The 27,263-nt window shown below is 41.9% G+C and overlaps 1 protein-coding gene across 1 annotated transcript; it reads left to right on the top strand.

The window, feature by feature from the left end:
• Positions 1–438: 438 nt before the first annotated feature.
• abcb11a (ATP-binding cassette, sub-family B (MDR/TAP), member 11a) lies at positions 439–27,263 on the top strand. Its single transcript, XM_071342110.1, has 29 exons — positions 439–483; positions 1,579–1,748; positions 7,068–7,201; positions 7,337–7,349; positions 7,708–7,756; positions 7,892–8,133; positions 8,317–8,401; positions 8,521–8,654; positions 8,812–8,983; positions 9,163–9,287; positions 9,584–9,758; positions 9,856–9,969; positions 10,055–10,165; positions 10,249–10,374; positions 10,510–10,713; positions 10,827–10,997; positions 11,142–11,343; positions 11,449–11,515; positions 11,624–11,759; positions 11,880–12,044; positions 12,157–12,261; positions 12,544–12,705; positions 12,865–13,068; positions 16,441–16,682; positions 16,883–17,039; positions 17,157–17,354; positions 18,071–18,277; positions 18,485–18,631; positions 26,038–27,263. Exons 1-29 carry the CDS (start codon positions 439–441, stop codon positions 26,236–26,238), a joined length of 4,263 nt encoding a protein of 1,420 aa, XP_071198211.1. The 3' UTR covers positions 26,239–27,263.

Below are 27,263 nucleotides of genomic sequence, written 5' to 3'. Positions count from 1 at the left end.
CTATATCCACAGTAAAACGAGTCCTATATCGACATAACCTGAAAGGCCGCTCAGCAAGGAAGAAGCCACTGCTCCAAAACCGCCATAAAAAAGCCAGACTACGGTTTGCAACTGCACATGGGGACGAAGATCATACTTTTTGGAGAAATGTCCTCTGGTCTGATGAAACAAAAATATAACTATTTGGCCATAATGACCATCGTTATGATTGGAGGAAAAAGGGGGATGCTTGCAAGCCGAAGAACACCATCCAAACCGTGAAGCACAGGGGTGGCAGCATCATGTTGTGGGGGTTCTTTGCTGCAGGAGGGACTGGTGCACTTCACAAAATAGATGGCATCATAAGGAATTAAAATTATGTGGATATATTGAAGCAACATCTCAAGACATCAGTCAGGAAGTTAAGGCTTGGTCGCAAATGGGTCTTCTAAATGCACAATGACCCCAAGCATACTTCCAAAGATGTGGAAAAAATGGCTTAAGGACAACAAAGACAAGGGATTGGAGTGGCCATCACAAAGCCCCAACCTCAATCCTATAGAAAATTTGTGGGCAGAACTGAAAAAGCGTGTGCGAGCAAGGAGGCCTACAAACCTGACTCAGTTACACCAGCTCTGTCAGGAAGAATGGGCCAAAATTCACCCAACTTATTTTGGGAAGCTTGTGGAAGGCTACCCCAAAATTTGACCCAAGTTAAACAATTTAAAGGCAATGCTACCGAATACTAATTGAGTGTATGTAAACTTCTGACCCACTGGGAATGTGATGAAAGAAATAAAAGCTGAAATAAGTCAATCTCTACTATTATTCTGACATTTTACATTCATAAAATAAAAAGTGGTGATCCTAACTGACCTAAGACAGGGAATTTTTACTAGGACTAAATGTCAGGAATTGTGAAAAACGGAGTTTAAATGTATTTGGTTAAGGTGTATGTAAACTTCCAACTTTAACTGTATATATTTCCACACTATGAGGTTGGATTAATACTGTGAAATTGTGAACATTATGATAATGCCCTTTTAGAGCTGTTTGAAAAGATCGCATGAATTCTCATATTGTTTTAGTGGGATGGCGTTTTCGGCCTGTCTGGTGACATCCAAAACTGTCTGGTGACATCCAAACCAGTCTACCAATAACAGCTAGTTTTCAGTTCTCCCCACTCAGACCACTCCCAGACAGTCCTAGCAAAAATCTTGCTTGAGAAATTGTTCTTTGCTAAGAAGCAAGTTGTTCCTTTTTGACTATTTGAATTTAAAAACAATCAGAGTAAGGTACTTAATTCTTACCCAGAAAGTATTTGATATCGAGATAATAACTGCTGCATTGGACCTTTAAGATGTTTGTGGTTGGAAATTCCATAGCAACAGTTGAATCTGACTCATAGTAATATAATTATTGAGTAGACCAACAGTCAGTCTAGATACTTGGATATTTTAAATACCAAAATGTCCAAGTATTACAAAAAGTTGCAACATTTGGCTAAATTGGACTTCAAAGACACACACCCTTCTCCCCAACCAAGGTTTTGATGAATGCTGTTGCTTTGTTGACACTGTCAGTGCTGATGACATCCAGGTGGACTGTGTTCAATCGTTCAGAAGACACCTTCTTCAGTTCGTCCTCCCCCTTCTCAGTGTAGCAGGCTGCGATCACACAGAAGCCCAGCTTGTCCAGATGTCTGGCCAGAAGGTTCCCGAACCCAGAGTCACAGCCAGTGATGTAGACATACTTCTCTCCTTTATTGGGTACTCTCGCGAGTTCCCTGTACCAGCGGAACACAAACCAAAAAGCCACCAGTCCAATAATGTACAGGAACATTTCTGAGAGGAAAGAGGTTCATTCAGATAAACATCATATGTTATCATATTAAAAATAAACATTTTCTATTTGCAAAGATATGTAATTGAAGGTTCATTGGGGGCATATCATATTATCTTCTATTTTACAGAGGAGCACAAACTAGTAGAAAAATCTATGCAATCAGTCCAATGGCAAAAACAGCAGAATCTTGTAGGATACTATTTTGCAAACCATTGACAAATTCTTGAGTAGTTTACAGAGGCCAAGAGCTATTGTGAAAAACAGTATATTTCCATCCATTTTAATTGGATTTTAGAAGCAAATTCATATCATATCTGCTGTGCTGTTTGCACTACGACATTTGTTTAAGTATTCAAGGTCTATTTACATTTCTCTGGTGTGCAACTAAGTTCTGCTAAGTGACTATCCTACAGCTAGAGCAGTGTTTCTTAATCCTGTTCCCTGGGACCCAAATGGGTGACAATTGTGTTTTTGACTTTGCACTACACACCTGATTCAAATCATTAAAGCTTGATGATGGTTTGATCATTTGAATCAGCTGTGTAGTGCTTAGGGAAAAACAAGAATGTGCCCAGGACAAAGGACAACTTGCCTACAGTAATTACAGAATATTTGATGACATGGCAGACAGTCTGATGACATGGCCATTTGAACATGAAGTAAGGCATGGAATTAGAGGAAACTTGATGGGTAAATCAACTTGGCTACAAAATATGATGCATTATTACAAAGTATTATACCTCCAAACTGATTAGCCTGCCCTATTACCTGGATCAACAAAACCACAAACTGTCTACATAACATCTAAAAGAATGATAAGATCTCCTGTTTACCATTTTAACCATGAATGATCTTTGACCACTATGGGTGATAGATTATGCCTAGTTTTTATTGAGCAAATATTATTCGGATAAATGCCTGAAATCTTCATACCACATCTACATTACTAGCCCCTGTTGCCTGTTGCATACAAAAGTATATATATATTTATATATATATATATATATATATATACACAACTTTGCGCCTCACATGACAGCAATGACCTCCAACACCTACGCATAAAATATGAACATTAATCAGATTCAGACACCAAGACCTAAAAAAAATATATAAAAAAATAACCTCGTTATATTTCATCACATCTTTCAATAACCACGTCAAGGCGGTTAGCCCATTCTTTGAAAGGTGATAAACATGAATGACTCGAATCACTTGTTCAGCAAACTGCAACTTTATCAGCTCGACTAACCTTTGTCCTTTTAACCAAGCGCTTTTAACATTTAATGTTCATCAAAAACTGAACCGCTTGATTAATATCCTTTCTCAGACATGGCAAAGAAACACTGGAAACTTACCCCAGGCGACAGAATTGCGCTCCCCTAAGTACGCTTGTTGAGCGGCTGGTAATAGTCTAACATCAGTGACTGTCTTCCTTGTCCTAAAATAGTTTTTATATTCTCTGTGTTCTTTACCTTCCGGTGTGTGAATAAACTTTATTTAACACATTTTTATGGACGGTCGACGTACTCCATCTGCTGGACGTTATAAAAGCTGTAACTACACTTCAACCACAGCTGAAAACCAGTCGTTAATTTCAAATTTTCGATTTGCATCCTATTTATGTGGATGAGTGAAATATATATGTAAACACTAATGAAGTGTAAACATGACAGTGTTGAAATGATCACCTACTGCACCAAGTCTACTGGCCTACCATTCAGGTGTGGTGGGTATGCTGGTATAGGATGTTTTCATGATGGTATCTGTCTATAATGATAGCCTATGATTATCATAGATCTATCTTGCATCACTACCCTTATTCATTCAGGGTCGTCACTCTAGCTACATTGTGAGACACCCAGTGGAATGACTCACAATGACCAGTCCTGTTTTTATTACAGGCCATCTCAAACAAACCCTCTCAAGCTCCCACTTGATATGACTTATCATCAGTTACGGATGGTAATTAATAACCGGCTCTAAAGCAATACAAATTCCTGTCTATCCTGACAGCTGCCATCGCGGGCATTGACCTGAAACCATTCAGACTTTTGTAAAGGCCTGAGTTTGGTCAGATATTAAGATAATTTATAACAAAGAAATTATGAGTGTACTCTTGCCTGTTGAATGGTTTGTGGTCATAGGCACATCCTTAAAAACGTAGTTGTTGGGTTAATGAAGTATACTTGAAAATAACAAAAAGGCCCATTAACTGAATATGCTCCAAATTACCACCTTTATTGACAATGTTTCGATTCAAAGCGATCTTCTCATTTTTAATATTAGAATCTAAAAGTCACCCCTGAGCCTAGTCCTGGTCTTATCGCCAACCTCTATGGCATATCCTGTGGCATTCAAACATTGACACATGGGCAATTCCACGGTAACGGAATTGCGCTGACACTTAAAATGAATGCCAAACAAAAAACATTGATTTCAAAGTTTAACAAACCATATAACTCTATGCACAAGGACTACTTTTAACAAATTTTCACTGAACATGTGACAAAAACACATTTACAGATAAAAATTTGATAACAGAATTCCGGTAAAATCTTCCTCAGTTTTTTTTATGTCCATGTTTTCCAAAAACACTTAAAAATATGCTCCAAATTAAGATTCAAAGATGTCTGCAGAAAGAATGGGGTGTCAGCTATGACATGACACAGTGACTTTGAAAAAATCTCAAAGAGTGTGCAAAGCTGTCATCGAGGCAAAGGGTGGCTACTTTGAAGAATCTCAAATAATAAAATATATTTTGATTTGTTTAACATTTTTTGGGTTACTAAATGGTTCCATATGTGTTATTTCATAGTTTTGATGTCTTCCTTATTATTCTACAATGTAGAGACCAGCAAAATAAAGAAAAACCCTTGAATGAGTAGGTGTGTCCAAACTTTTGACTGATACTGTAGTTCAGAACAGTATAGTTCAGCACAATACAGTACATTATAGTGTTCTCAACTCTATTGTGGTCTACTGTGTACTGTACTGAATTATATTTTTCTTTACAGTACTGTACTCTACTGTACTGTCCAAACTTGTGAACCCAACTGTAGTTTGTGACTACTATGATTTCCCATTGTAGCCGATTCAATTGAAGAAATTCCGTTACCAATTTTTTGCTAATTCCGTTACTGGAATTTTGAGTTTTTATAACTTAGTAATTCAAAATTGATATCAGTAAAACACTGTAACTAATTGATAGGTCTCCGTTTACTTGTTACTTCTGTGAACTTTCATTATCCTCCATCCTCATGAGGGAGAGAAATTAGAAAATATCTAAAAGATATGTGGGTTTTTGGTAACAGAATTTCAACTCACAAGGCAATGTTTCTTAAACTAACAGAAAGCAGGAACATTCCTCCAGAACTATAAGTGTTGATATTAGTTGGCAGGAGTCTTTTACTTCAACATTATTGTGTTTTGATGTATTTCTAATACCTTTTTGACTTTTCTGGTAAATGTTTTCTAAAACCCCTTTTCCATCTGTTTGACCAGAAATCAAAGCCTTTGCTTATTCCTAATTATTAGGATGGAAAATGGTTGAAAAATGGCTTAATTTCTCAAAAATATAGACTCTTGGCTTTCATTTGACACCCAATTTGACATGCTCATATGAACTTCACATGTTGGTGCTCACGAGCCCTTTAACTAAGAAGTGAACTCCATGCGTTCACACTATGACCTGATACTCATTAGCCTAATTTAGTCCAAGGTTGGGGAGTTATGTATCTCTGATTGTATCTATGTATCTCTGATTGATGGATGTTGCACTATATATTCTCTGTGTGAATCAGCTCTAGAGACTTACGGCCCATAGGTCATTACACTCATTTTACTATCCATGGTGTGGATATTCTATGGTGTGATTCTGTTATTAATGAATGTTATCATGGTGGCTCTGGGGGAATTAGCTGTACAGACTAACGACCTTAGGTCAGTCAGTACAATCATTTTACGACGTTCTGCTGTTGACATCCAGGTGATCCACACCTATCACTGGAACAGGAGAAGTTCTTTCAACAATCTGTTGACTTACATAGAAATAATCTTGATATAATTTACGTTTACTGCATTCATATTTTCCATCTCATTGAACATTCCTTCCATATTATTCAAGAGGCATATTTAAACATGTAATTCAGATATTTGGTGAATTTGATGCAAGCCATGTACTTCAGTATTCAAGTTTATTTAAATGTATTTATAGAAATACAGCACATACTGCACACCTAAATCTTTCTAAGAGAACAAATTGTCAGACAGGTGTGGAGTAACGCTCATATTAATCAATGCATGGATAAACGCATTAACTTATATTAACTCATTGATTGGACGAATGTACCTTTGCCTCACAAAAGCTCCTTAGTTAGAGACATAATGCTGATAGAACTCTTATCAGTCTAATGGAAGGGGAGATAGTGGGAAAGGCGTAGACTGAGAATAAGATAGGAATTTCCGCTGGTAGGAGAGATTCTTTATTGTTGGTAGTGACCAAATGGCTAGGATATCAGAGGAGTCCTTGACAGGAAGACAAAACAGGTACGCTACAGTTTGCTCTTCATTCTATAGTAAGATAGGGAGGAAAGCATATATGAGAAATTATTCTTCTGCGTAGCTGAAGTGGATCTTCATGGTAGACATATTGGATATTTCCATATCTACATATCTTGTGTATTATGGTAATAATGCTCTTTATTCTGATAAGAAATGAGTCATACATGTGTTGAACTTGTTAGTAACTCTCTAAACTGATCTTTTCTGTGTTTTTCCATCCATGTACTGTAATTTACATATTTATATCTTTAAAAAAAAAACATTTCAGAATTTGTCAGGGTAGCTCCTTTAAAAAAAAAAGAATCTTACAGAGATCCTATTTATTCTATGGTTTTTCTATTCAATATTATGACTTTCAATTATCAAATGTTTTGTCCATATTATGTAATAGAGGACTTATTATATGGCTCTAATGGTGTTGTCAAGGATACAACTACTTGTCATCAAGTCCTTCATAGTCCAAAAGTCCTGATTCCGTCTATAGTCATGGCAAATAGATAACACAACATTGAATTCCAGAGATGTTAAGATTGTTTTGTTAGAGATTTTATCCCACAAAATGTGTTACCATAGAAGTTACATTTGGATGGCAGTACAGACAGTTCACTCCAGACTGTGAATGTATTTTTGCGGATGTTTGTGAAGAAGACTGAGCTAAAATGACCCTTCTCTCCCATTAGACTCAGCGAGGACGTGCCTGTCAGAGTTAAAGCTACAAAAATGAAGGATCCTATTTACTTGAAAAAGGTCACTTCTCTACAGGAGGACACTGACAAAGAATATTGCCATACAAAACCAGACAGAGAAGAAGAAGGTAAGTGTCCCATTTCTTCCTGTTATACCACAAATACCATAACGTTAACATGATTATGCCCCAGTAAGAATTGAAATCATATTGTAGATCTCTTCTTCAAGTTTCAATTGAACTTTGACCTTTCTTTTTGAACAGAGAATGAAAAAGGGTAAGTGTCTGTTTTTGATTGGAATTGAAATAACAGTAGCTTCTTTTTTCTTCTTCTTTACTTTTCAAATAACAACATTTGATTCATACTCAAGTAAACTACATTCCATTCATTGCATTATTGCCCTCATTCACAGTTGAATGAACCTCACAAATGAAATCTGACTATATCTTATTTATTTTCTTCAACACTTTTTTCCTATACGGGTACTTTTCACAAAACTCTTCCAATTGTAACTTGGCTCTTCTTAGCATAATATCTATCATACCGCTATACACTTCTATCATCATGAAAGTATCAGATCAACTTTGATCATCACCATACAACAGCTCTTCCCATTTTATTGTTTCTATTGCAGAGATGGAAAGAAAAAAGAAAAGCTCTTGGATGTTGGATTCTTTCAACTGGTATTTATTTTTTATCCTTAAGATATTATGAATTATTATGAATTGTGATTAATAATGACTGTTTTTGCTATGATTGCACAATATTATATTTCCTTTTATTGGAAGAAAATGATGTAACCTATCTATTTGATCCAGTTTCGATTTGCAACGTGGAAGGACACACTGATGATGGTAGTGGGGGGCTTATGTGCACTAGTCCACGGGGCAGCCTCCCCTCTCATGCTCTTGGTGTATGGCATGATGACGAACACCTTTGTGGCATACGAGCTAGAGGTCCAAGAACTGGCAGACCCCAACAAAACCTGCATTAACCACACCATCACCTGGATCAATGGCTCCATATTTGAAATAGCAGAGAACACAACGGTCTTCTGTGGGTGAGTTGACACTTTTCTATTGTGGACTATATTTTACTCCTGCGCCATGGTTTTCTATGTCGATCTACTCACATTACTGTCCATGCTGATGCTGAAGGTCCTGATTAGAATGGAATGGGTTATGGATCCCAAAATGTTTACAAAAATATATACAGTATAGCTAAGCATCCATTTTTTTTACAGGGTGGATATCGAAGCACAGATGACCATGTTTGCATATTACTATGTTGGTATTGGAATAGGAGTCTTGATTGTTAGTTATTTCCAAGTAAGTGGGTTAAACTTCCTGCTCAAAGGGCTTTCTTTCCATTGAGTCTTGCATCCTTCTTAACCTTCTTAATCTATAACCGGTTCTTCTAAACAAGCATTCAATCCTGCTCTGTGTAGATTGCCCTCTGGGTGTCTGCTGCTGCCAGACAGATCCAGAGAATCAGGAAGACTTACTTTAGGAAGGTGATGCGAATGGAGATTGGCTGGTTTGACTGCAATTCAGTTGGAGAATTAAACACCAGGATATCAGAGTAAGACCGAAACCCATGAATTATTTTCTACAGGGATGTGTGAATGATTGAGGGCATGTTTGGAAGATGTTTCTATAAATAACCCTTATATTTTGGGTTTGACACATTCTAATCGGACCACAACAATTGTGTGATTGAACTTGTTCTCTCACCTCAGCGACATCAACAAGATCAACAATGCGATAGCTGACCAGGTGTCTATCTTCATTGAGAGGATCTCCACTTTCATCTTCGGCTTCATGGTGGGGTTCATCGGAGGATGGAAGTTGACCATGGTGGTCATCGCAGTAAGCCCACTAATAGGACTTGCTGCTGGACTAATGGCCATGGTGAGATGGGTTGAAGTCAATGTATTAAATCACTTTATTTGATGATGGTCACTCATTCTATTGTAACAGCCTCTTAGTCTGTTAGTGAGGTCTCACACCACCTTAGTAGATGTGTGAAATGTACTAGACTAGATAAACCAGACAAACCAGTCTGTCATCTCCACTCGTTCACTCCTCAGGCTGTTGCCAGACTGACAGGTCGGGAGCTCCAGGCTTATGCCAAGGCAGGGTCAGTAGCTGATGAGGTACTGTCATCCATCAGAACAGTGGCAGCCTTTGGAGGGGAGGACAAGGAGGTTGAAAGGTAACTTGAAATACTGTAGGATCTTAATTTGATCACCCTGTTGCCGAGAATATGCTGCACAGCAGGAAATGCAAACTTGTAGTGTATTGAAGGTTTCAAAAAGTCAATTCCACTTTAAAACAACCCCAACAAAAATGTCCATTAATTATAATGCACACAATAATTCACATTTCCTGTTGCTGCAGGATTATTTTCTTGCTGTGAGACACTGCTCAAATTAACCTTCCCTTCCCTGCTGACTTCAATGTCTTGGCACTTGAAAATGTGTTATAAATATGCATTTCACATTTGAACAGGTATGACAAAAACCTTATTGAGGCTCAGAACTGGGGTGTGAAAAAGGGGACGATCATTGGAGTGTTTCAAGGATACCTGTGGTGTATCATCTTCCTCTGCTATGCTTTGGCATTCTGGTATGGCTCAAAACTGGTCATCGAAACCAAAGAGCTATCCCCTGGTACTCTTATCCAGGTATGGCAACTCACATGATCAAATAATAAATATGTTTCCAATACGTAATAATAGGAGTGGTGAAAATGTACGGATGTCTTTGTATTTTTGTCTCCAGGTATTCTTTGGAGTTCTCATGGCAGCTATGAACCTGGGTCAGGCCTCACCATGCCTGGAAGCCTTCGCCTCAGGTCGAGCTGCAGCCAAGACCATCTTCGATACCATTGACCGGGTAAGGCCAGAATTTTAGAAAATATATGAACTAAGAACAATTACGTTTCAGTTATAAAGTATTTTATAAATCTGTTCACTTTCAGGAGCCAGAAATCGATTGTTTCTCAGAGAAGGGCCACAAACTAGACAAAGTCACGGGTGACATTGAATTCCACAATGTCACATTTAACTACCCCTCTAGGCCAGATGTGAAGGTAAACCCTCTTCGCTCACTTTCTTTAACTTCAAATCATCCCCAAAAGATATCTCAATGTACAACCACCATCTGTTTACTTAGATTTTAGATTCTTTGAGCATGCTGATCAGAGCAGGAGAAACCACAGCTTTTGTTGGGCCAAGCGGATCAGGGAAGAGCACCACAGTTCAACTCTTTCAGAGATTCTACAACCCCAAGGAAGGAATGGTAATAAGGCTCAGAAGATACACCTATGTTTACTATCACATTATTACGGCAATATGGTTGGGACACAAAACGTATGACTAAAGCCCAGTACAAGATGTTATTGTGTTTGATGCACATAATGCTTCTCATTTATAGTTGACTTTGGATGGCCATGACATCCGCAGCCTGAACATCCAGTGGCTTCGCTCTCTGATTGGTATAGTAGAGCAAGAGCCGGTGCTGTTCGCCACGACTATCGCTGACAACATCCGCTACGGGCGACCTGGGGTCACCATGGACGACATCATCCAGGCCACCAAGGAGGCTAACGCCTATAACTTTATCATGGACCTCCCACAGGTACCACAGGCACACCTTTAGCAAATAAATACAATGTATTACTCTGATACTATCTCATACAAGAAACACATTGAAATGTCAAAATGAGAAAACGTTTGTCTGTGGTTATACAGAGGTTTGATACGCTGGTGGGTGAGGGTGGTGGTCAGATGAGTGGAGGACAGAAGCAGAGGATCGCTATTGCACGAGCTCTGATCCGCAACCCCAGGATCCTGTTGCTGGACATGGCTACCTCGGCTCTGGACAACGAGAGTGAGGCCATTGTACAAGAGGCTCTTGACAAGGTGTGTGACTCCAAGACAAAATCGATCAATCATTATATCACCACAAAGTCAGTGCTTTGAATATTTGTTCCAGTTTTAAATCATGGTCTACCCATGTTGTAATGTTTACCTCAACTACAAAACGGATCATGTCTGTGATTGAAGGCTCGGATGGGCAGGACAACCATTAGCATCGCCCACCGCCTCTCCACTATCCGCAATGCTGATGTCATTATTGGGTTTGAGCACGGAAGGGCAGTGGAAAGCGGTACACACAATGATCTTCTAGAAAAGAAGGGGGTCTACTTTACTCTCGTTACCCTTCAGAACCAAGGAAATGACATGCCCAGTGACAAAACAAACAAAGGTAGGTCTGACATAAAGAGCAATTCATAATGATTCATTGTTCACTTTTGATAGAGTCTATCTGTATGGATGAAAATAACATGTTCATTTTCAATTTTAGGTCCAGACAATGAAACCATTGAGGAAGAAATCCTTCAGCGTTTCAGTCGAGGAAGCTATGAATCTGGGTTGAGGTGAACCTAATTGTCATGTCAGAACAGGCTTGTGACACTGCTTATGATTAACAATGATTCAGTGAAGCTAATTTGTAAAGCCTTTGTAATTCACTCTTTCTCCTAAAGGCAATCTCTTCGCCTGCGATCTCACACCCAGCTGTCAAACGAACTCATCCCTGATGCCATAACTGGCAGTATCAGAATTAAATCAGACAAATTCCTTGCCATAATGGAAAACGAGATGGAACCTCAAAGGTCAAAGGTATTGAGGTCATTCTATAAGCAGCCTTGTATTATCAGTTTTGTATTAGTGTACTTTATTCAATTTTCCCTCCTAATTTCTGAGAGAAATGAGTGTCCCTCATACAGTATATTCCCACAGCATTCCAAGGAGGAAGCAGAGGAACGTGTGGAGCCAGCACCAGTGGCTCGAATCCTGAAGTACAACAAGTCAGAGTGGCCCTACATGCTATTGGGATCTATAGGAGCTGCCATCAATGGCTCCGTCAATCCAATCTATGCTATCTTATTCAGCCAGATCCTTGGGGTGAGAGGCTATGGATTATGTACATATTAGTTGGGCTGGTAGTGATACTTATAGGTGTTGCTGTTCCATTAAATGTATTTCATTCCATCCATATTGTTGTTTTGATTTGCAGACGTTCTCTATACGTGACTTGGATGAACAGAGAGCGCAGATCAATGGAATATGTATCCTGTTCTGTGCTGTGGCGGTGACAAGTTTCTTCTCTCAGTTCTTACAGGTAGCTATATTGTACTGCACATCAAGCTGTTACATTCCATAGTAAGATGCTAACATTCAGACCACAGGAGGTTGGTGGTACCTTAATTGGGGAGAACGGGCTTGTGGTAATGACTGGAGCGGTATGAGTGGAATGGTGTCAAATACATGGTTTCCAGATGTTTGATGCCATTCCATTTGCGCTGTTCCGGCCATTCTTATGAGCCATTCTCCCCTCAGCAGCCTCATGTGATTCAGACAATAGGCCCTAGTAATGTGTGTAAACACTGTTGTTCTGTTTAAGGGCTATGCATTTGGGAAGTCTGGGGAGCTCCTGACCCGCAGGCTAAGGAAGGTGGGCTTCCAGGCCATGTTGAAACAGGAGGTAGGCTGGTTTGATGACCCCAGGAACAGCCCTGGAGCTCTCACCACCAGGCTGGCCACTGACGCCTCCATGGTCCAGGGGGTGAGTGTCAGGGACACATACCGTGGAACCCATTAGAACCATTTCTAACAAATTATGAGATGATCCAAAGGGGTAGTTTTGAAACATTTCCTTGTGCCTCACTGTATATATTTCTGTTTATGAAATGAGCTTGGAGAATTAATAGTATTTTCACTGCAGGCAACTGGATCGCAGATTGGGATGATTGTGAACTCCTTGACCAACATCGGAGCGTCTTTCATCATTGCGTTCTCCTTTAGCTGGAAGTTAAGCTTGGTAGTGGTTTGCTTTATACCACTTATTGGCTTGTCTGGGGTCTTCCAAGCCAAAATGCTGACAGGTTTCGCAAACGAGGATAAGAAGGCAATGGAAGCAGCAGGACAGGTGAGTTAAACACCCTATTATCGGTAACACCACAAACCGATGCTGGCACTAAAACTGCACTCAATGAGCTGTATACGGCCATAAGCAAACAGGAAAACGCTCATCAAGAGGCGACGCTCCTAGTGGCCGGGGACTTTAATGCAGGGAAACTAAAATCCATTTTACCTCATTTCCACCAGTATTTTAAATGTGCAACCAGAGGAGGAAAAAAAAACTCTAGACCACCTTTACTCCACACACAGAGACGCGAACAAAGCTCTCCCTCGCCCTCCATTTGGCAAATCTGACCATAATTCTATCCTCCTAATTCCTGTTTACATGCAAAAACTAAAGCAGGAAGCACCAGTGACTCGGTCAATAAAAAAGTGGTCAGATGAAGCAGATGCTAAGCTACAGGACTGGAATATGTTCCGGGATTTTTCCGATGGCATTGAGGAGTACACACCATCAGTCACTGGCTTCATCAATAAGTGCATCAACGACACCGTCCCCACAGTGACTGTATGTATCATGACACAAGGCGAGACCCAGACACAGACGGTTGGAGTCTTACAATATTTAATAATCCAATAGGGTAATGGAAGAGAATGTCGAGGACAGGAAAAAGGGTCAAAACCAGTTCAGAGTTCAAGGGTACCGAAGGGCTGGCAGAATCAAGGTCAGAGGGCAGGCAGGATGATCAGGCAAACAGGAAAGTAGTCCAGAGTCAGGCAGGGGTCAAAACCGGGAAGACTATCAAAAAGAGAATAGCAAAAGGAGAATGGGAAAAACACGCTGGTTGACTTGACAAAAATACAAGACGAACTGGAACAGAGAGACAGGAATCACAGGGATAAATACATTGGGGAAAATAAGCGACACCTGGAGGGGGTGGAGACAATCACAAGGACAGGTGAAACAGATCAGGGCGTGACAGTATGTACATACCCCAACCAGAAGCCATGGATTACAGGCAACATACGCACTGAGCTAAAGCGTAGAGCTGCCGCTTTCAAAAAGTGGGACTGAATAAAAAATAAAAAATATTTAACCAGGCAAGTGAGTTAAGAATAAATTCTTATTTACAATGACGGTCTACACCGGCCAAACCCGGACAACACTGGGCCAATTGTGCGCTGGCATATGGGACTCCCAATCATGTCCGGTTGTGATACAGACTGGATTCGAACCAGGGTGTCTGTAGTGACGCCTCAAGCACTGAGATAAAGTGCCTTAGACCGCTGCGCCACTCGGGAAGCTTATAAGAAATCCCGCTATGCCCTGTGACGAACCATCAAATAGGCAAAGCGTCAATACAGGACTAAGATTGAATTATACTACACCGGCTCGACGCTCGTCGGATGTGGCAGGGCTTGCAAACTATTACAGACTACAAAGAGAAGCACAACCGCGAGCTGCCCAGTGACACAAGCCTACCAGACAAGCTAAATTAATTATATGCTCGCTTCAAGGCAAGTAACACTGAAACATTTACATTACATTACATTACAACACTGAAACATGCATGAGAGCATCAGCTGTTCCGGACAACTGTGTGATCACGCTCTCCGTAGCCGATGTGAGTAAGACCTTTAAACAGGTCAATATTCACAAGGCCGCAGGGCCAGATGGATTACCAGGATGTGTACTGGCAAGTGTCTTCAATGACATTTTCAATCTGTCCCTGACTGAGTCTGTAATACCAACATGTTTCAAGCAGACCACCATAGTCCCTGTGCCCAAGAACACCAAGGTAACCTGCCTAAATGACTAGCGACCCGTAGCACTCACGTCTGTATCCATGAAGTGCTTTTCAACACCATTATCCCAGAAACCCTAGACCCACTCCAATTTGCATACTGCCCAAACAGATCTACAGATGATGCAATCTCTATTGCAGTCCACACTGCCCTTTTTCACCTGGACAAAAGGAACACCTACGTGAGAATGCTATTCATTGACTATAGCTCATCGTTCAACATCATAGTGCCCTCAGAGCTCATCACTAAGCTAAGGACCCTGGGACTAAACACCTCCCTCTGCAACTGAATCCTGGATTTCTGATGGGCCGCTCCCAGGTGGTAAGGGTAGGTAACAACACATCCGCCGCGCTGATCCTCAAAACGGGGGCCCTTCAGGGGTGCGTTCTCAGTCCCCTCCTCTACTCCCTGTTCAATCATGACTGCATGGCTAGGGACGACTCCAATACCATCATTAAGTTTGCAGATGACACAACAGTGGTAGGCTTGATCACGACAATGATGAGACAGCCTATAGGGAGGAGGTCAGAGAGCTGGCCGTGTGGTGCCAGGACAACAACCTCTCCTTCAACGTGATCAAGAGAAAGGAGATGATTGTGGACTACAGGAAAAAGAGGACCGAGCATGCACCCATTCTCATTGATGGGGCAGTAGTGGAGCAGGTTGAGCGCTTCAAGTTCCTTGGTGTCCACATCACCAACAAATGATCATGGTCCAAACACACCAAGACAGTCGTGAAGAGGGCACGACAAAGCCTATTCCCCCTCAGGAAACTGAAAGTATTTGGCATGGGTCCTCAGATCCTCAAAAGGTTCTACAGCTGCACCATCGAGAGCATCCTGACTGGTTGCATCACTGCCTGGTATGGCATCTGCTCGGCCTCCGACCGCAAGGGTAGTGCGAGTACGGCCCAGTACATCACTGGGGCCAAGCTTCCTGCCATCCAGGACCTCTATACCAGGTGGTGTCACAGGAAGGCCCTAAAAATTGTCAGAATTCAGCCGCCCTAGCCATAGACTGTTCTCTCTGCTACCGCACAGCAAGCGGTACCGGAGCGCTAAGTCTAGGTCCAAAAGGATTCTTAACAGCTTCTACCCCCAAACCATAAAACTCCTGAACAGCTAATCAAATAGCTACCCAGACTATTCGCATTGCCCACCCCCGCTTTTACGCTGCTGCTACTCGCTGTTTATTATCTATGAATAGTCACTTTAACTCTACCTACATGTACATATTACCTGAATTACGTCGACTAACCGGTGCCCCCGGACATTGACTCTGTACCGGTACCCCTTGTATATAGCCTCGTTATTGTTCTTTTAATGCTGCTCTTTAATTATTTGTTACTTTTATTTAAATGTTTTACCTGTCTATTTTTTACTTAACACTTATTTTTCTTAAAACTGCATTGTTGGTTAAGGGCTTGTAAGTAAGCATTTCACTGTAAGGTCTACTACACCTGTTGTATTTGGCGCATTTGGTTTGATTTGAAGATAATTCAATAATGGTCCCTAAAAGGGTTGTTAGAACATTTCTGTCAAATGAAAGGACCTCGTACGAGGCACTGGTCCAGAGAGTGTTATTCACTTAAATTTCAATTTAGAGACTTGACAATCTGCCTTCTCTCGCACAGGTGTCCAGCGAGGCTCTAGCCAACATCAGGACCATCGCAGGGCTGTGCAAGGAGAGCACATTTGTGGATACATATGAACAGCAGCTGGAGGCTCCGTATAAGTCTGCCAAGAAGAAGGCAAACATCTACGGCATCTGTTTTGCCTTTGCTCAGTGTGTTATCTTTATGGCGTACGCCGCCTCCTTTAGATACGGAGGCTATCTGGTCAGCTCTGAAAGATTACATTACCTGGTGGTCTTCAGGTACATTTGTTTCTTTTGCTGAATGTTGTGCATTTAGTATTTACAGTGACATACAGAAAACCTGTGAATAACAATACTGCATATAGGTCATCATCATGTTTACTGTACATTTTCAAAAACATACCCATTTAAGCTGTATTTCTGTCCTAAAAGCTTACTGTATTATCAAACAAATGCCAATGTGTTGTGCATATCCCCAGAGTGATCTCTGCCATTGTGATCAGTGGGACGGCACTGGGAAAAGCTTCCTCATTCACCCCAGATTATGCCAAAGCCAAGATTGCAGCTGCCCAGTTCTTTAAACTGTTGGACCGAGTCCCCAAAATCAGCATGAGTCAGATAGACGGGGAGAAATGGGTGAGAAAAACATGATTGTTTATTCAATCAGACATTTTCAGTACAAGTGGAAAAGGATCATTATTCACATTGACATCAAACATGTTGGTGTGTAATAATGCCATGCCCTCTTTCCAGGATGATTTCAAAGGGGAGTTAGAATTCATCAACTGCAAGTTCACATACCCGACCCGGCCTGACATCCAGGTGCTAAATGGACTACTGGTGTCTGTGAAACCGGGCCAGACCCTGGCCTTTGTGGGCTGTAGTGGCTGTGGGAAGAGCACTAGTGTGCAGCTGTTGGAGAGGTTCTATGATCCAGATGAGGGCAGAGTGGTGAGTCCTCAGACCAGACCCAACTTCATTTACATGACCTTACCTCAGTGGAGGCTGCTGAGGGAAGGATGGCTGATAACAACAGCTTGAACGGAGCAAATGAAGTGGCGTAAAAATAAATAAATCTGGAAACCATGTGTTTGATACCATTCCACTAATTCCGCTCCAGCCGTTACCACAAGCCCGTCCTCCCCAATTAAGGTTCCACCAACCTCCTGTGCTTTACCTTATCTGCCATGTACACTGAGTATACCAAACATTAGGAACACCTTGATACACACGGGAAACTGTTGAGCGTGGAAAACCCAGCAGCGTTGCAGTTCTTGACACGAACCTGTGCGCCTGGCACCTACTACCATACCCCGTTCAAAGGCACTTACATTTTTTGTCTTGCACATTCACCCTCTGAATGGCACACATACACAATCCATGTCTCAATTGCCTCAAGGCTTAAAAATCATTCTTTAACCTGTCTCCTCCCATTCATCTACACTGATAGAAATGGATTTAACAAGTGACATCACTAAGGGATCATAGCTTTCACCTGGATTCACCTGGTCAGCCTATGTCATGGAAAGAGCAGGTGTTCTTAATGTTTTGTACACTCAGTGTAGATGGAATCACAGGTACAATTCATCAAGTGTGCCCACAGTGCCTGCCAAAGTCTATTACTATTATTTGTATTTACAATAAACACTTCCTTGTTCCCATTTCAGTTGATCGATGGCCGTCCATCACACACTGTCAACGTGCCCTTCCTGAGGGCTCAGATTGGCATCGTCTCCCAAGAGCCAGTGCTGTTTGACTGCAGTATTGCTGAAAACATACAGTATGGTGATAACACCAGGAACATGAGCATGGAGGAGATTGTTGATGCTGCAAAGAAAGCTTATCTCCATGACTTTGTGATGACTCTGCCAGATGTGAGTAAATGAAGTGAAATTGTACTTTGTAATTGTAATCTTTGTAATACGTCTATGTCACACTATCCAACTTCCATTTATACTGTGAAGAATGTAAAAAAATGAAACATGTTATTGTGGCGGAACATGATATTTTCTTCTGATACTGTTCTCTTCATATTGTAAGTAGTGTACTCGACACTCCTGTGTTATCTTTGACTCTGGCAGAAATATGAGACTCCGGTTGGCGCCCAGGGCTCCCAGCTCTCCAGAGGGCAAAAACAACGCATCGCCATCGCTCGGGCAATAGTCAGAAACCCTAAGATCCTGCTTCTGGATGAGGCCACCTCTGCATTGGACACAGAGAGTGAAAAGGTACCCATAGACCAGACCAATGTACACTGAACAAAAATATAAATGCAACGTGCAACTATTGCAAAGGTTTTATTGAGTTACAGTTCATATACAGAAATCAGTCAATTTAAATAAATTCATTAGGCCCTAATGTATGGATTTCACATGACTAGGAATACAGATATGCATCTGTTGGTCATATATACCTCAAAACAAGGTATGAGAAAAGTATCTGGTGTGACCGCCATTTTCCTCATCAAATCATTTTTTATATAGCCCTTCGTACATCAGCTAATATCTCGAAGTGCTGTACAGACACCCAGCCTAAAACCCCAAACAGCAAGCAATGCAGGTGTAGAAGCACGGTGGCTAGGAAAAACTCCCTAGAAAGGCCAAAACCTAGGAAGAAACCTAGAGAGGAACCAGGCTATGAGGGGTGGCCAGTCCTCTTCTGGCTGTGCTGGGTGGAGATTATAACAGAACTATGCCAAGATGTTCAAAATGTTCATAAGTGACAAGCATGGTCAAATAATAATCATGAATAATTTTCAGTTGGCTTTTCATAGCCGATCATCAAGAGTTGAAAATAGCAGGTCCGGGACAGGTGGCGGTTCCATAACCGCAGGCAGAACAGCTGAAACTGGAATAGCAGCAAGGCCAGGTGGACTGGGGACAGCAAGGAGCCATCACGCCCGGCAGCCCCGACGCACGGTCCCAGGGCTCAGGTCCTCCGAGAGAGAGAAAGAGAGAGAGAAGGAGAGAATTAGAGAGAGCCAAGATTTTCAAAATGTTCATAAATGACAAGCATGGTCAAATAATAATCAGGAATAAATGTCAGTTGGCTTTTCATAGCCGATCATTAAGAATTGAAAACAGCAGGTCTGGGACAGGTAGGGGTTCCATAACCGCAGGCAGAACAGTTGAAACTGGAATAGCAGCAGGGCCAGGCGGACTGGGGACAGCAAGGAGTCATCATGCCCGGTAGTCCTGACGTATGGTCCTAGGGCTCCGGTCCTCCGAGAGAGAGAAAGAAAGAGAGAAGGAGAGAATTAGAGAGAGCCAAGATTTTCAAAATGTTCATAAATGACAAGCATGGTCAAATAATAATCAGGAATAAAAGTCAGTTGGCTTTTCATAGCCGAGCATTAAGAGTTGAACAGGTAGGGGTTCCATAACAGCAGGCAGAACAGTTGAAACTGGAACAGCAGCAAGGCCAGGTGGACTGGGGACAGCAAGGAGTCATCATGCCCGGTTTGCCGTGACGTATGGTCCTAGGGCTCAGGTTCTCCGAGAGAGAGAAAGAAAGAGAGAACGAGAGAATTAGAGAGAGCATACTTAAATTCACACAGGACACTGGATAAGATAGGAGAAGTACTCCAGGTATAACCAACTGACCCTAGCCCCCCCGACACATAAACTACTGCAGCATAAATACTGGAGGCTGAGACAGGAGGGGTCAGGAGACACTGTGGCCCCATCCGATGATACCCCCGGACAGGGCCAAACAGGAAGGATTAACCCCACCCACTCTGCCAAAGCACAGCCCCCACACCACTAGAGGGATATCTTCAACCACCAACTTACAATCCTGAGACAAGGCCGAGTATAGCCCACAAAGATCCCCACCACAGCACAAACCAAGGGGGGGCGCCAACCCAGACAGGAAGATCACGTCAGTAACTCAACCCACTCAAGTGACGCACCCCTCCTAGGGACGGCATGAAAGAGCACCAGTAAGCCAGTGACTCAGCCCCTGTAATAGGGTTAGGGGCAGAGAATCCCAGTGGAGAGAGGGGAACCGGCCAGGCAGAGACAGCAAGGGCGGTTCGTTGCTCCAGAGCCTTTCCGTTCACCTTCACACTCCTGGGCCAGACTACACTCAATCATATGACCTACTGAAGAGATAAGTCTTCAGTAAAGACTGAAGTAAAGTCTTCAGTAAAGACTTAAAGGTTGAGACCGAGTCTGCGTCTCTCACATGGGTAGGCAGACTATTCCATAAAAATGGAGATCTATAGGAGAAAGCCCTGCCTCCCGCTGTTTGCTTGGAAATTCTAGGGACAATTAGGAGGCCTGCGTCTTGTGACCGTAGCGTACGTGTAGGTATGTACGGCAGGACCAACTCGGAAAGATAGGTAGGAGCAAGCCCATGTAACGCTTTATAGGTTAACAGTAAAACCTTGAAATCAGCCCTTGCCTTAACAGGAGGCCAGTGTAGGGAGGCTAGCACTGGAGTAATATGATCAAATTTCTTGGTTCTAGTCAGGATTCTAGCAGCCGTATTTAGCACTAACTGAAGTTTATTTAGTGCTTTATCCGGGTAGCCGGAAAGTAGAGCATTGCAGTAGTCTAACCTAGAAGTAACAAATGCATGGATTAATTTTTCTGCCTCATTTTTGGACAGAAAATTTCTGATTTTTGCAATGTTACGTAGATGGAAAAAAGCTGTCCTTGAAACAGTCTTGATATGTTCGTCAAAAGAGAGATCAGGGTCAAGAGTAACGCCGAGGTCCTTCACAGTTTTATTTGAGACGACTTTACAACCATTAAGATTAATTGTCAGATTTAACAGAAGATCTCTTTGTTTCTTGGGACCTAGAACAAGCATCTCTGTTTTGTCCGAGTTTAAAAGTAGAAAGTTTGCAGCCATCCACTTCCTTATGTCTGAAACACAGGCTTCTAGCGAGGGCAATTTTGAGGCTTCACCATGTTTCATTGAAGTGTACAGCTGTGTGTCATCCGCATAGCAGTGAAAGTTAACATTATGTTTTCGAATAACATCCCCAAGAGGTAAAATATATAGTGAAAACAATAGTGGTCCTAAAACGGAACCTTGAGGAACACAGAAATGTACAGTTGATTTGTCAGAGGACAGACCATTCACAGAGACAAACTGATATCTTTCCGACAGGTAAGATCTAAACCAGGCCAGAACTTGTCCGTGTAGACCAATTTGGGTTTCCAGTCTCTCCAAAAGAATGTGGTGATCGATGGTGTCAAAGGCAGCACTAAGGTCTAGTAGCACGAGGACAGATGCAGAGCCTCGGTCTGACGCCATTAAAAGGTCATTTACCACCTTCACAAGTGCAGTCTCAGTGCTATGATGGGGTCTAAAACCAGACTGAAGCATTTCGTATACATTGTTTGTCTTCAGGAAGGCAGTGAGTTGCTGCGCAACAGCTTTTTCTAAAATTTTTGAGAGGAATGGAAGATTCGATATAGGCCGATAGTTTTTTATATTTTCCGGGTCAAGGTTTGGCTTTTTCAAGAGAGGCTTTATTACTGCCACTTTTAGTGAGTTTGGTACACATCCGGTGGATAGAGAGCCGTTTATTATGTTCAACATATGAGGGCCAAGCACAGGAAGCAACTCTTTCAGTAGTTTAGTAGGAATAGGATCCAGTATGCAGCTAGAAGGTTTAGAGGCCATGATTATTTTCATCATTGTGTCAAGAGATATAGTACTAAAACACTTGAGTGTCTCCCTTGATCCTAGGTCCTGGCAGAGTTGTGCAGACTCAGGACAATTGAGCTTTGGAGGAATACGCAGATTTAAAGAGGAGTCCATAATTTGCTTTCTAATGATCATGATCTTTTCCTCAAAGAAGTTCATGAATTTATTACTGCTGAAGTAAAAGCCATCCTCTCTTGGGGAATGCTGCTTTTTAGTTAGCTTTGCAACAGTATCAAAAATAAATTTTGGATTGTTCTTATTTTCCTCAATTAAGTTGGAAAAGTAGGATGATCGAGCAGCAGTGAGGGCTCTTCGGTACTGCACGGTACTGTCTTTCCAAGCTAGTCGGAAGACTTCCAGTTTGGTGTGGCGCCATTTCCGTTACAATTTTCTGGAAGCTTGCTTCAAAGCTCGGGTATTTTCTGTATACCAGGGAGCTAGTTTCTTATGACAAATGTTTTTCGTTTTTAGGGGTGCAACTGCATCTAGGGTATTGCGCAAGGTTAAATTGAGTTCCTCAGTTAGGTGGTTAACTGATTTTTGTCCTCTGACGTCCTTGGGTAGGCAGAAGGAGTCTGGAAGGGCATCAAGGAATTTTTGTGTTGTCTGAGAATTTATAGCACGACTTTTGATGCTCCTTGGTTGGGGTCTGAGCAGATTATTTGTTGCGATTGCAAACGTAATAAAATGGTGGTCCGACAGTCCAGGATTATGAGGAAAAACATTAAGATCTACAACATTTATTCCATGGGACAAAACTAAGTCCAGAGTATGACTGTGGCAGTGAGTAGGTCCAGAGACATGTTGGACAAAACCCACTGAGTCGATGATGGCTCCGAAAGACTTTTGGAGTGGGTCTGTGGACTTCTCCATATGAATATTAAAATCACCAAAAATTAGAATATGATCTGCTATGACTACAAGGTCTGATAGGAATTCAGGGAACTCAGAGAGGAACGCTGTATATGGCCCAGGAGGCCTATAAACAGTGGCTATAAAAAGTGATTGAGTAGGCTGCATAGATTTCATGACTAGAAGCTCAAAAGACGAAAACGTCATTTTTTTTTTGTAAATTGAAATTTGCTATCGTAAATGTTAGCAACACCTCCGCCTTTGCGGGATGCACGGGGGATATGGTCACTAGTGTAACCAGGAGGTGAGGCCTCATTTAACACAGTAAATTCATCAGGCTTAAGCCATGTTTCAGTCAGGCCAATCACATCAAGATTATGATCAGTGATTAGTTAATTGACTATAACTGCCTTTGAAGTGAGGGATCTAACATTAAGTAACCCTATTTTGAGATGTGAGGTATCACGATCTCTTTCAATAATGGCAGGAATGGAGGAGGTCTTTATCCTAATGAGATTGCTAAGGCGAACACCGCCATGTTTAGTTTTGCCCAACCTAGGTCGAGGCACAGACACAGTCTCAATGGGGATGGCTGAGCTGACTACACTGACTGTGCTATTGGCAGACTCCACTATGCTGGCAGGTTGGCTAACAGCCTGCTGCCTGGCCTGCACCCTATTTCATTGTGGAGCTAGTGGAGTTAGAGCCCTATCTATGTTTGTAGATAAGATGAGAGCACCCCTCCAGCTAGGATGGAGTCCGTCACTCCTCAGCAGGTCAGGCTTGGTCCTGTTTGTGGGTGAGTCCCAGAAAGAGGGCCAATTATCTACAAATTCTATCTTTTGGGAGGGGCAGAAAACAGTTTTCAACCAGCGATTGAGTTGTGAGACTCTGCTGTAGAGCTCGTCACTCCCCCTAACTGGGAGAGGGCCAGAGACAATTACTCGATGCCGACACATCTTTCTAGCTGATTTACAGGCTGAAGCTATGTTGCGCTTGGTGACCTCTGACTGTTTCATCCTAACATCGTTGGTGCCGACGTGGATAACAATATCTCTATACTCTCTACACTCGCCAGTTTTAGCTTTAGCCAGCACCATCTTCAGATTAGCCTTAACGTCGGTAGCCCTGCCCCCTGGTAAACAGTGTATGATCGCTGGGTGATTCGTTTTAAGTCTAATACTGCGGGTAATGGAGTCGCCAATGACTAGGGTTTTCAATTTGTCAGAGCTAATGGTGGGAGCCTTCGGCGTCTCAGACCCCGTAACGGGAGGAGTAGAGACAAGAGAAGACTCGGCCTCAGACTCCGACTCGCTACTCAATGGGGAAAACCGGTTGAAAGTTTCTGTCGGCTGAATGAGCGACACCGGTTGAGCATTCCAACAGCATTTCCCTCCAGAAGCCATGAGAAAATTGTCCGGCTGCGGGGACAGTGCGGGGGGATTTATACTAACGTTACTATCTGTACTTACTGGTGGCACAGACTCTGTTTCACCCTTTCCTACACTGAAATTACCCTTGCCTAACGATTGCGTCTGAAGCTGGGCTTGCAGCACAGCTATCCTCGCCGTTAGGCGATCATTCTCCTGTATATTATGAGTACAGCGAATGCAGTTAGAAGACATCATGTTAAAGTTACTACTTAGCTTCGGCTGTTGAAGGTGCTGACGAACCATGTCCAGATAAAGCGTCCGGAGTGAAAAAGTTGAATGAGGGAAAAAAGTTGTGATGGAAAAATTTAAAATATAAACGTAAAGTTGTCAGCTAGGAGTGTTTTCCCACTCCTCTTCAATGGCTGTGCAAAGTTGTTGGATATTGGTAGGAACTGGAGCACGCTGTCATACAAATCGATACAGACTATCCCAAACATGCTCAATGGGTGACATGTCTGGTGAGTAGGAATTGTGTACAGATCCTTGCAACATGGGGCCGTGCATTATCATGCTGAAACATAAGGTAATGGCGGCAGATGAATGGCACGACAATGGGTCTCAGGATCTCGTCACGGTATCGCTGTGTGTTGACATTTCTATCGATAAAATGCAATTGTGTTTGTTGTCCATAGCTTATGCCTGGCCATACCATAACCCCACCGCCACCTTGGGGCACTATGTTCACAACGTTGACATCAGCAAACCGCTCGCCCACAACGTCATACCCTGCCATCTGCCCGGTACAGTTGAAACCGAGATTAATCTGTGAAGAGCACACTTCTCCAGCGTTCTACTGGCCATCGAAGGAGAGCATTTGCACACTGAAGTCGGTTACGATGCCAAATGCAGTCAGGTCAAGACCCCGGTGAGGACGACGAGCGAGCAGACGAGCTTCCCTGAGACTGTTTCTGACAGTTTGTGCAGAAATTCTTTGGTTGTGCAAAGCGACAGTTTCATTAGCTGTCCGGGTGGCTGGTCTCAGACAATCCGCAGGTGAAGAAGCCGGATATGGAGGTGATGGGCTGGTGTGGCTACACATGGTCTGCGGTTGTGAGGCCGGTTGGACGTACTGCCAAATTCTCTAAACGACGTTGGAGGAGGCCAATGGTAGAGAAATTAACACTAAATTATCTGGCACCAGCTCTGGTGGACCTTCCTGCAATCAGTATGGCAATTGCACGCTCCCTCAACTTGAGATGTCTGTGGCATTGTGTTGTGTGACAAAATTGCACATTTTAGTGGCCTTTCATTGTCCCCAGCATAAGCTGCACCTGTGTAATGATCATGCTGTTTAATCAGCTTCTTGATATGCCACACATGTAAGGTGGATGGATTATCTTGACAAAGGAGAAATGCTCACTAACAGGGATGTAAACTAATTTGTGCACAAAATTTGAGAGAAATACACTTTCTGTGCATATGGAAGATTTCTGGGATCGTTTATTTCAGCTCATGAAACACTTTACATGTTGCATTTTTATTTTTGTTCAGTATATATATATATCACCTCTTGATTATCCTTTCTATCAGATGAATCACTCTATCCACAGCTCAATGATGCATTTGCTTAGATATTTTCTTAGCATGCCATGTACTGTATTACATTAGAGAGAATATAGAATGTCCTTATGATGAAAACAAACACTTTCAACTGAACTTATTTTTAACATTGTGTTTTCCAACTACAGACAGTGCAGGCGGCTTTGGATGAGGCCAGACGTGGACGCACCTGCATTGTCATTGCCCACAGACTGTCTACCATCCAGACGGCAGATATCATAGCCGTCATGTCCCAAGGTGCTGTCATAGAAAAGGGGACACATGAGGAACTCATGGCTAAGAGGGCTGCCTACTACAAACTAGTCACAACAGGGGCTCCGATCAGCTAAACCTGAGTAGATGTAAATGTTCTATAGAGGGGACGCTTTATGAGGAAATGGAGTTTGTCACTAACCAAAGTACATAAATGTGACATTTTTGAAAGAGTAACTATGGAAAAAAACATAAAAGTCCCTGGGGTGGAAAGGCTATATTTGCTTGATATACTATGTATTTACTTAATGTCTCTTGAGTCTTTTTGATATGATATTATACACTGAGTGTACAAAACATTAGGAACACCTGCTCTTTCCACGTCATAGACTGACCAGGTGAAAGCTATGATCCTTTATTGATGTCACTTGTTAAATCCACTTCAATCAGTGTAAATGAAGGGGAGGAGACAGGTTAAAGAATGATTTTTAAGCCTTTAGACAATTGAGACATGGATTGTGTATGTGTGCCGTTAAGAGGGTGGAAGGGCATAATGTTTTTTACACTCATTGTATATGGCCATAGAGATCAATTGGGTTTTATTTTGCAAAACAGATGGAACCTTTAAAGTAATTAGTTCAAGTAATTTGTAGTCCAATGTATGCTTTTGCTCAAGAAGGTTACAATTATTGATATGAATCATATCATCTGTCACAGATTTAAATATTTATTTGCATTCATTTGTTTACAGAAAAATATATTTCCTTTTATTAACCTTTGAGAGACTGAATGTTTAGTGTTTGATCTTTTGTCAAATAGGAAAATCCATGTCATAACAGATGATTAATTTTATTTCATTCATACAGATACATTATTAGTTTAAAAATGGAATTCTTTGAAAGGAAAGCTACGTACACTGGGAAATGTAACTTGTGTTGTCCTTGAGAAAGTGATAGTGTAATGCTGATAGGGTGTGCTGCAACCCTAAACGACAGATAACATCCGGCAATGTTTTTTTCTGTTGCCCTTTGTTGCATCTAATTTATTTCTGTCCTTTTCCTTGATGGAAAAAAAAGACATTGAACCATCTACTTGATGGATATCTAACGGAATAAATGAAGGATGAATTGTATGTATAAGGTACAATTCTCTGGAGTCTAAA

This window comes from Salvelinus alpinus, chromosome 14 (genome assembly GCF_045679555.1).
Source record: "Salvelinus alpinus chromosome 14, SLU_Salpinus.1, whole genome shotgun sequence".
Taxonomy (NCBI): domain Eukaryota; kingdom Metazoa; phylum Chordata; class Actinopteri; order Salmoniformes; family Salmonidae; genus Salvelinus; species Salvelinus alpinus.
This window is presented reverse-complemented; position numbering and strand designations above follow the sequence as displayed.